Source organism: Merops nubicus, unplaced genomic scaffold, assembly GCF_000691845.1.
Source record: "Merops nubicus isolate BGI_N331 unplaced genomic scaffold, ASM69184v1 scaffold8847, whole genome shotgun sequence".
NCBI classification, from domain to species: domain Eukaryota; kingdom Metazoa; phylum Chordata; class Aves; order Coraciiformes; family Meropidae; genus Merops; species Merops nubicus.
In genome coordinates, this window is record NW_008620934.1 from 332 (window position 1) to 9,961 (window position 9,630).

The 9,630-nt window shown below is 40.5% G+C and overlaps 1 protein-coding gene across 1 annotated transcript in view; it reads left to right on the forward strand.

Annotated features, from left to right (window-relative positions):
• Positions 1-9,630, forward strand: part of LOC103776746 (carbonic anhydrase 3-like) — a gene marked incomplete at its 5' end in the record, with an annotated part of 11,060 nt that overhangs the window by 318 nt on the left and 1,112 nt on the right. The window contains 4 exons of the mRNA XM_008944269.1: positions 3,051-3,169; positions 4,623-4,715; positions 7,040-7,105; positions 9,251-9,406. Of these exons, the coding sequence (XP_008942517.1) occupies positions 3,051-3,169; positions 4,623-4,715; positions 7,040-7,105; positions 9,251-9,406 (434 nt within the window). The remainder of the gene's footprint in view (positions 1-3,050; positions 3,170-4,622; positions 4,716-7,039; positions 7,106-9,250; positions 9,407-9,630) is intronic.

Sequence of the window (9,630 nt, forward strand, 5' to 3'; positions counted from 1 at the left end):
GCTGGCGGAGAAAAGTCACTTGGGCATGTGAAAAACGGCGCTCCTGGAGTTTATTCCAGCAGATCCAGGTCCACCATAGGTGGGACTGGGAGGCTGTAGTTACAAGGGCACTCTGAAACACAGAGTCAGCTGGAAGGTGGCCTTCTCTACGAAGAGCCACCTCCTTCAACGCAGACACAGCATCCTCAGGCTTTGTGTCTGTGGCATCCCAGGGTCTTAGTGCATGCTCTGGGGCACTCTGCAGACACAAAACTCGTGTGTTCCCACCGATGGGGGTCTTAATTTCTGTTGGTATGGGAAGTCTTAGGACCCTTCACTGTCTGAAAAAGCTATGAAAATAGCATTTATGGAAACAGCACTTTATAGCTTCTGGAAATCCATGAAATGTCTTTGCTCTTTAACTGAGAGAGAGCAGACTCTAACCTCTTAGTTAAATTGTTCAAAACGTGATTCCAGAGCTGTATCAGTGCATAGCACTAAATGCAGACAGGCAACAACATCAAAATGAATAATAAAGTCACAATACTGTATAATCTGAAGAGCATGCAACATCGATCAGTCCTTTATCAAGAAGAAAAGCAATCTAAGTAATGGAAACCAGAGTTACTTTCTACTGTATTTTTCTGCATCTGCTTTAATGGCATTTGTATTGGTATTTTGTTCCTAGCAAGCTATATAATTAATGAAATGTACCTGCAGCACGTTGAAAGATCACTCTCTCTTGTTTGTCTTGATGAGCTCCTTGTTTCATTGGACTCCTTTATTTACCATTACAGCTACCTGTTACTGTTTGACATGTCACAGACAGAATCTAAACTATTTAGGACAGGGACTACCTCTTTGCTATGTAAGTGTATGATGATTTAGTATTTATTGCTACAGTTTCTACACAGTGGCCTCAGACAAACCACAAATTGCAGTTTTGCTATAACCTGGAATGCTCTTCCACAAGCACTGTATAAAATCAATGCCATGACTCAATGCACAGGAAGTAGATTGATTATGAACCTTTTCACATGGTGATTCTGCCCTGTCTTTGCAGCTTCCTAAAGGCTGAAAAGTTTAGGCAGAGGCTGCTAAATAACATGGCTGCCCAGGGAACTGTATTAGAGAAAGACCCTGATTTGGCCAAGCAGAGTGCAGCCTGTGGTGCAGCCCTTCTCTGAATCACCTTTCCTCTACTCCCTCCTTGCCTCTCCCCTCCCCATGGTCTCTGTTGTTCCTCTGGACACCCACAGTGTGTACAACATTCCCTGCTGCTGTCACTATTTTTGCAGGTTACTGGACAGTAGTTTAGGTCTCAAGCCTTTCATAGGGATGTGTCTGACTGGAATCAAGTACAGTGCCTGGTGGCTTTGAAAAACCACAGGAGAAAGCCTTTCATGAACATGACCTTCGTTTGTGGGCCTCTGTGGTAGCATCAGCTGAGGACATGTAGTAATCACAGATCCAGTTTTGACCAGGAAAAGAAATCTAGCTTAAAGATAGCCCTTTTTTTATCTAGTCCCAAGGAAACATTTGAATGTTAAAAAGATTTATTTTTATGCTAGACAAATCTGTGTACCATTATGAAGTGCTGTTTCCAAGTGCTTCACTGTATTTGAGCTCTGGGAAAGGCCACTTGTAAGAAACAACTGCTAAATGAGTTTCCAGCTCTGACATTGATTTAGCTTGTTAGTGTAGGCAGATCACACAAATTCAGCTCCTGAGAGTTCCTGCTTCCCATTGATTGCAGTGTGAAATGACAAGCAAATACTCATGAGGATTTGGGCCTTAGGGCCTATTCCTTATTTTTTCTACACTGAAAAGTGAAACACCACCACCAATAATAATACTACTACTCTTATTATATGACGTATTTTTTTCCATTAAATGCTTCTACAGAAGACTTATTACTGTATGGATTTAGTTGTGATAATTCATTTATGTATGCACAGACTCAAAAAATATGAGGAACTGTATGCTTAAAACTCAACACAGTGCTTTGTTTCTGGCCTCCTTGATGGCTGTGACACCTACCAACTAAAAACAGAAACTGCAAAGTTTAACCTCTTGCTCTTTGTAGGTATTTCAACACATATGACAGCAAGAATTAATTTGAGACCATTGGGCACGAGAAGATTTAAATATTATTTCAACGTTAACTTTGAACTTCAAAGCTATTGGTAGAAGTTCAAACTTGAATGCTATTTAGCAAGGTCTTCTGGCACCACAGTTGTGAACTGCATTATCAGCTTTCTGTGTAAGGAAACACGCCTCGTTCCTGCCTTAGGTAACAACTGAAAAATGTGTTGGAGAGCTTACCCTCTATGCAGTCCCTGCTCAAAAGAACCCCCAATCTGAAAGAGCAGGTGTGATGTTTAGAAAGTCAGAACTGATATAAACTGTCTGACTGATGCATGGTCAGCATTGTTTGTCGAACACCAGAAATAAGAGCTTTTTAAATGGTTCCATTGGTGGCAATGTTAAAAGTGGACTATAGCTTTTGCTTGCTCAAGAACACTTTTTAAACTCATTTGACCTAAATGCTTTTCTCTTCCCTCACTTTCAAAAAAGATGATTTTTTTTTTTTAGAAGCAGCAAACCATGCTGTAGCCACACTGTTCAGTTGTCTAAACTGTCACAGGTATGCCACTCACGGAGGAGAGGTTGGCTTCGCAGCACTTTTGGGTTAATTTCACAGTCCCTGCCTCAAACATTTCACAATAGACTATTTTCTTGACAAGAGTCAACTGTGCATACCTTCCTTGTCTCTCCACATCAGGAAGTAGTGTGTCTAGTTGCCAAGAGATAAGGGGCTTGTTTGGCTTCTGGGGTTTGATTCTGTGCTTGACCCCCAGCAGCTTCCACAGTTTTCACATCCAACAGGACTCTTCCTGAGTCACAGCAGGACTCAGCCCCAGTCTTGTAACCGGGTGAGTGTTGTCCCTCCCTCTGCAGTCACCTGGATCTGCAAGAGGCTCTCCAGACCGCTAGAGCACTGGTCCCTGCCCAGCCCACAGAGCGCTGGGGCTCTGCAGGCGGGTGCTGATGCCGCTCCTCCCTTGCAGTGCTGCGAGGGGGGCCGCTCACCAGCGCCTACCGCCTGCGCCAGCTGCACCTCCACTGGGGCTCCTCTGACGACCACGGCTCCGAGCACGTCATAGATGGGGTCAGATACGCTGCAGAGGTAGGACCCATTTTCAGAGCAGTATTTCGTACTAGCTGGATTTTGGCTGGCTGTGCATCTGAAGAGATTAACCGTTCTCCCTTTTGGAAGTATTCGTCTGTGTTTTTATTTCTCTAAAGTCTATGAAACTTGTGAATATTTGTCAGTGTGCAGTGTGCAGACTGCCAAGAAATGTATTTTGCAAGTATACACTAACATGGAACTTGCTTCTTCAAGTAAGGTGTTTTGCTGGTATTCTAGAATGTTATTAAAAAATATTGAGGTAAAGCAACCTCTTATTTCCAAATAGGAAGCTGTGTTTTCTGTTGATGTTGTTTTGCTTTTAGCCATTTCTGGTATAGCTTCAGTTGCAAAAAATTACTAAAACCACATTTGATAAACTGACATTCAAACTTATATCCACCTTAAAACTGTTTCAGAGTGGTAAAGCGTATCTTCCAGTTTCTGAACATCTGTGCTTTAAGACCTGTGTTTATTTTTGGGAGAACTATGGTAAACAGATGTACAGTAGTTTGGATTAAAAAAAAACCAAAAACCCTACAAACTATTGTCCAAATTTGCTAAAATTAATGGCTGCTCTAGGACCTGAATACTTCTTCAGGTAATAAATGTAAGTGAATTCACTATTGATGCTAGTGAATTACTAGCTAATGTTGCCTCCTTCCTCCATCTTATTTGAGAACAGGCTCAAAATATGTGGCTACACCCACAAAAAACTCTGCAGTAGTGTTTTCCTGCCTTCCAACTCCACCCTCAAGGTGCAGAGCTTACAGGGGCCCGACCCACTTATTATAGAAGAAAATTTGAGCACACATTTTGTAGGATCAGTGTGCTCAAACATTGCAGAGATGACTGTGGGTGATAGTTTGTTTTCTTTTTTTTTTTTTTCCTATTTCTTAGACACAGCCAAACTGTGTTAGTTTCACTTCCTGTGGCCAACTAAACAGACAAATTCTGCTTCCTTAAGCTATTTCTTGATTAGTTCAAATCAGACTTTTTACTTTGCTTTCATGTGGAGTATTCAGATATTCATTGACAGGAGAAGAAAGCCTGGAATGTATGAAATTTTGCTAGAATGCAAGCAAAGATATATGGCTGCTCCACCTTTATCCTTAGCAATGATATGCTTGTCCTCAAGTGAAAAGAAACAGAGAGCAATACATTAATTGACATTCAGAGTAAATTAGTTTGTTGTTATTTTAAGTAATTGTTACTGTGCTTAAAAAAATTAGCTAAAACCTTGCATTCAAGTGTTTTGCATGCAAAGTGATGCAAAGTGTGAGCATATGGAATCATGGGAACAGGGATAGGAAATAGTTATGTATAGTTTTCTACTTCATTTCTACTCCTTTAATTCTGTCTACTGGAAACTTCTTAATTCAATGTAAAAGCTTGTAAGATTGTGCTGTTGTCAATTTCTTGCATTTATAACTGAGGCTTTGTTGATTTTTAGTTACATATGGTGCATTGGAATCCAAAACATGGTAATTTTGCTGGAGCTTTGAAGCAACCTGATGGTGTGGCTGTTGTGGGCATTTTTCTGAAAGTAAGTGACAAATATTCCATCTTTATGATTTTCTGTCTTTTTGATCTTTCTCTAGCACCAGGGCAAAAAAAGTTCCCATAGTTTTTCCTCACACTGTATCATTTACCAGGAAAACATTCAAAGCGATGCACAGACTGGTGTCACGTGTCCTTCAGCCTTCCAGGCTCCACACATGTTGTGGTTTGAGGCTTGGAATGGGGGTGTGACCTTCCAGCACCTGGGAGGACCCCAGGTGAGGGTGAACCATTGTATTCCCTCCCCTTTCGACACACACTCTGATAAGAGGCAGGAAGTGGGTGCTAACTCCACTCCTGCCCTGCAGCTCAGAGATGGAGGTTGTGCTTTCACTCCATGGGACCTTGGAAGTATTTCTGAGGGTTCTGTATATTTTGTTTATTTTTTGTATTTCCCCTAATCTTTGTATATATTTTTTTTTCTTACCTCCCTTTTTCGTTTTCTGTTCCGTGTTAAACAATATACTTCATTTTTTTTTCATTTAACTCCCAATCGGTTTTTTTTTTCAAAGTCTCTCCTCTCTCTGGGGGGGGAGGGGGAGGTGAGTACATAGTTCTGTTCTGTGTGGGTCCTGCCCTGAACCTCTTTTTACACAGAACCAGAACAACGCACTAACCCATTCAGAACTGACTTCTGACACCCATTTGTGACACCCCTGGCACATATCATGGGTGTTATTGAAAAGAGACACACAACTTCAAGCCTGGGACAGCTGCTAACTTTGTCCCTGGCAACTGACCAGCTGTTTGGTGTGGTGTGTCCTGAGTGAGGAGGACAGTCTGCCTAAGAAGTGTTTCCTCCTGCCTTTTGCCTGCTGGCGGGGGTTGTGTCCACCTGCCAGCAAAACTGTGCTGACTGATTCCCTTCCTTGGTCTCCTGCTGACCCCCACATAAGCTGGGACCCAAGAGGAGTTCAGTGAACCTGCTACAAAAACAACAAATTGATGGTAAAAGAAGTTCACTGAACAGTTTAACCTTGAAATACAGCAGCTTCCTAACAAAATAATACCATACCGATATTTTCTGATTGATTTTTTAAATAAACTTAACAGAAAGAAAGCAGTCCTAGTATCAAACCTGCATGTGGTCTAGGACACTGACAACACTAACAGGCCACCTAAGAGTGAGAACTACGCAAACTTCAGCTGCGTCGCTGCCCTTTGACACAGAGGTGGGCACTTCAGCTTGTACGTGGTGTCAGGAAATAGCTCTCCTTGTATCGTTTTGTCACTAGTAAGCTGCATTCATAGAAGCAACAGCAAGTTGGTGAAATTAATTTTGCCACAGTGCCCCTGGACAGGCCAGGTCCAATGTCGTTTTGATTCCGTTATACCGTGAGCCAGCCAGACATTTTCTTGTGATTAGTTTAAACTGAAGGTCAGCACTAGTCCAGATTCTCCCCTATGACTACATTCTTCAATTATTCCTCCTTTGTCATGTTTTTTTTTCATCTATTTTAGGCTAAAGCTTTATCTTAGGCTAAAGCTTTATCTTGTAAAACACAACTTACAAGGTATAACATTATGTTCCTGTTAACCATACTAAGGTCAACTAAAGGGTCTAGGAAAGTAAGTAGCATCATAATCTTCTCTGGCCTTCTTTCCCTGTTTCCTTCCTGCTCTTCAGTACAGGAGTTGTTTTGCTCTGGGTTTGTCTTGTTCCATGACTGGGTTTTTGGATATTTTTGGCTAAACCAGAGACTGAATTATCTCCTGAAGGACTGAATTTCATCTATTTTGGAGCAAGACATGGCAACAACAGCATGTCTCATGCATACTATCTTTACTCTTCTGGAATGCAGAGCCAGGTCAAAGCTTTTGGAGGTGCTGAACGTCATGAACACAAGCAATGAAGTGACCCCATAGCTTGAGAAGGTCATGACATAAATCTCATCATATGTCTTACATCAAATCTGACCTGACTGCATATGTGCTGCAGAACGTTTGAAGTGTTGGCAGGAATTCTGGCTCTTCTACCAATCCTTTGCTGAGTGCTCATATGTCTCACAGTGATTATGGGTTGCTTTCAAACCAGGAGTCAAGGGATAGGGCCTGGAGGGCATACATGACACTCCTCAGACAGTGGGAGATGCCTTGTAGAGTCTTTTTTTAATTGCAAAGCCAGTTACTTGAGTCTGCTGTTTCTGAGTTTTTGTTAGCACACAGAACTGACACTGACAATTTCATGTCAGTCTGAACTGGATGCTCTTAGAGTATTGCTCCCTAGCTTGACAGATGGGGTGTAATGAGCTTCTTTGAAACACTGTGGAATATGATGAAAAAATACAGTACTTGTGCTTTGCATTACAGGTTGGAAAAACTCCCAAACCAGAGATGAAGAGAATTCTTGAAGAAATTGATAACATTAAGACCAAGGTATCAAAACAATTTTTGTGATATAATGTAGTTGAAAAGCAACAGAAGCAGAAATCAGAAGTTCAGATTCTACTCTTTCTGGCATCATCCTAATACCTGACAGTAGCACCAGAGGTGATTTGGCTGTGGAGCAGAACATTTTCTTTTACTTAAGTAAATATGTAACTTCTCATTTCTATAACTGTTCTGGTTGTAGAGGTTTTGATATCAATCCTTGCATACACAATTGATAGTCTTATTGATACTGCTCTGTAAAAATATGCTAGTGTGCAAATACCAAGAAGAAATGAAAAGCTTTTTTAATTTGTGGACAGCAGTGCCCAAAACAAATATGTGTAATTGAGTCAGAAATTTAGTTATCTTGAAATAAGAAGAAACGAGTAGGAATGATGGAGCAGGTCCCAGTCAGTGTTAGGGAGATTAAAAACTTTATTAGCTTTAAGATGGAGCTACATTAGTTTATAAAAGGGATTACACAGTACAGTTTCTGCACCAGTCCTGGGTTCTGTCTTTCTCTGAGACTACCATTGTAAACTTATTCTAAACTGTTTTCCAGTTTAATTAATGATCTAAGGTAGCCTATAGGTACATTTTAGCAATTTGATTTCATGGTAAGCTTTATTATTTCAATGATGCTAAAAATCTCTTTTTTATTTCACATTAAACATACTACAAGATCACCAGGACTGAATTTTGTAAGCATTTTCTTCCAAATTTAGCAGAATTTCTCGTTTCTTGCATTCAATTTATCCATGTATGTACTGCCATTCGTGTGTGGATCTCAGCCTAAAATCTGGTCTCTCCTCACTCAGAGTCATATTTATTTTATTTTGTCAACCTTTTCTTAGTCACTAGATACAACCCAGTTCTTTCTGCTGAGGGAAGTGCATGTCCACTCCATTGCATTCTATTCGGCACTGCCTCGCTGCAGATTCTATGACTTCTTAACAGCAAAACATAGGCAGCTGATTTCCTACATACAGATATTGTCTGTTGTGGTTCTGGAAAAAGCAACAGTTGAAGAAAAGCAGAGAAGGATAGATGCATATGCAAACAACCACATCTCATATTTTATCTCTTGTTTTCTTTCCTGTCATTACATACATTTTAGCAATGCTGTGATGCATTACAGGCAGAGGAGTTTCTGGGGCACCATGTTGTGTTTACTGAAAAAGCACAATTTTGTTTGTGAAGTTATTTTCAAACTCATATTGAAGTTACAGAATAATTTTGTCAGAGAGATATGCTCGGAGTCTTGATGATAGTCTTTCTACGTATATTTTGTACAAGGATGTGTGGAAAAAATTTCAGTTTCTTCCATTGTACTTTGCAGAGTAATACTCTGTGCTTATCTAGGGAAGATTCTCCATGATAGGAAAAGGAATTAGGAATAATAGATATTTTCTTACCAGGACTTCATCCTAAATAGCAGTAGAGAACTAAACTTTCTTGTTTAGTGCTTGTTGCCCTAAAGGGACAAGGAATTCTCATAACAATCATGTGGGGATATTCTCTTAAGTATCCTGTTCAATGGAAAAGAAAAACTTCTCAGGAAATGTTGTCTGGTGTCTGCTGTTCTCCCTTGTCTGGTGATAATCACCTTTGGTTGTAAGACATTCAAGATCCAGTACTCTACCAGAAAATATTTTCATTTTTTTACATGAACTGTAATAGTGCCCACAAGAAGATTTGAGAGTTTCACCATGACAATGTAACTAGAGCACAGTTTTGGGAGGAGAGAGATGCAAATTTAAATTTCTTCAGCTAGAGAAGACTGTACTGAGTCTGGTATAAATGCCAGGCCACTGGTGCTGTTGTATAAAAAGGGTACCAGTACCTGCAGTGCCACAACCTTTGACTTCTGGCCCAACTGACCCAAAATAAACAAAATTTTCATAATTCCAGAGTAGAAAAATGTAACAATGGTCCCACACAATTCAGTTTGCAATTTCTTTTCGTTTATTAATATAATCAAAATGTCAGTTATTATTAATTGCAGAGAAAATGCTTAACAGGAGGAAAAGGAGATTGATCTGCATGAATCTGGATATTTAATTACTTCCTTTATAAGAGCACAGATAGCGATGTCTTTTAAGATGCACATCTCTAGAGTTACTGCAGAGAATTATTTTTTGTTTCTTTAAGGGGAAAGAGGCTCCTTTTCAACACTTTGATCCTTCAATTCTTTTCCCCAAATCTCGGGACTACTGGACCTACCACGGTTCATTCACCACACCTCCCTGTGAGGAATGCATCACTTGGATTCTCTTGAGGGAGCCAATTGAAGTCAGTTCAGACCAGGTAAACTCCAGCGGGTTCAGCTGCTCCTTTAGCAGTTCTCCACAGTGTCTGTGTCCGTGTGGTGATTTGTGAGCCCTGTGTTACCTTGTGTTTTTTGATAAGGAAAGCTTTAGCTGAGGACTGTGAGAAAATGCCTGCAGAATAGACTGTTGAAAAGGACTGCAAAACTGATCCTGAGAATCAAACTCTCTTCCTAGACATTTCCTGGAACAGCTTCAGCAGGC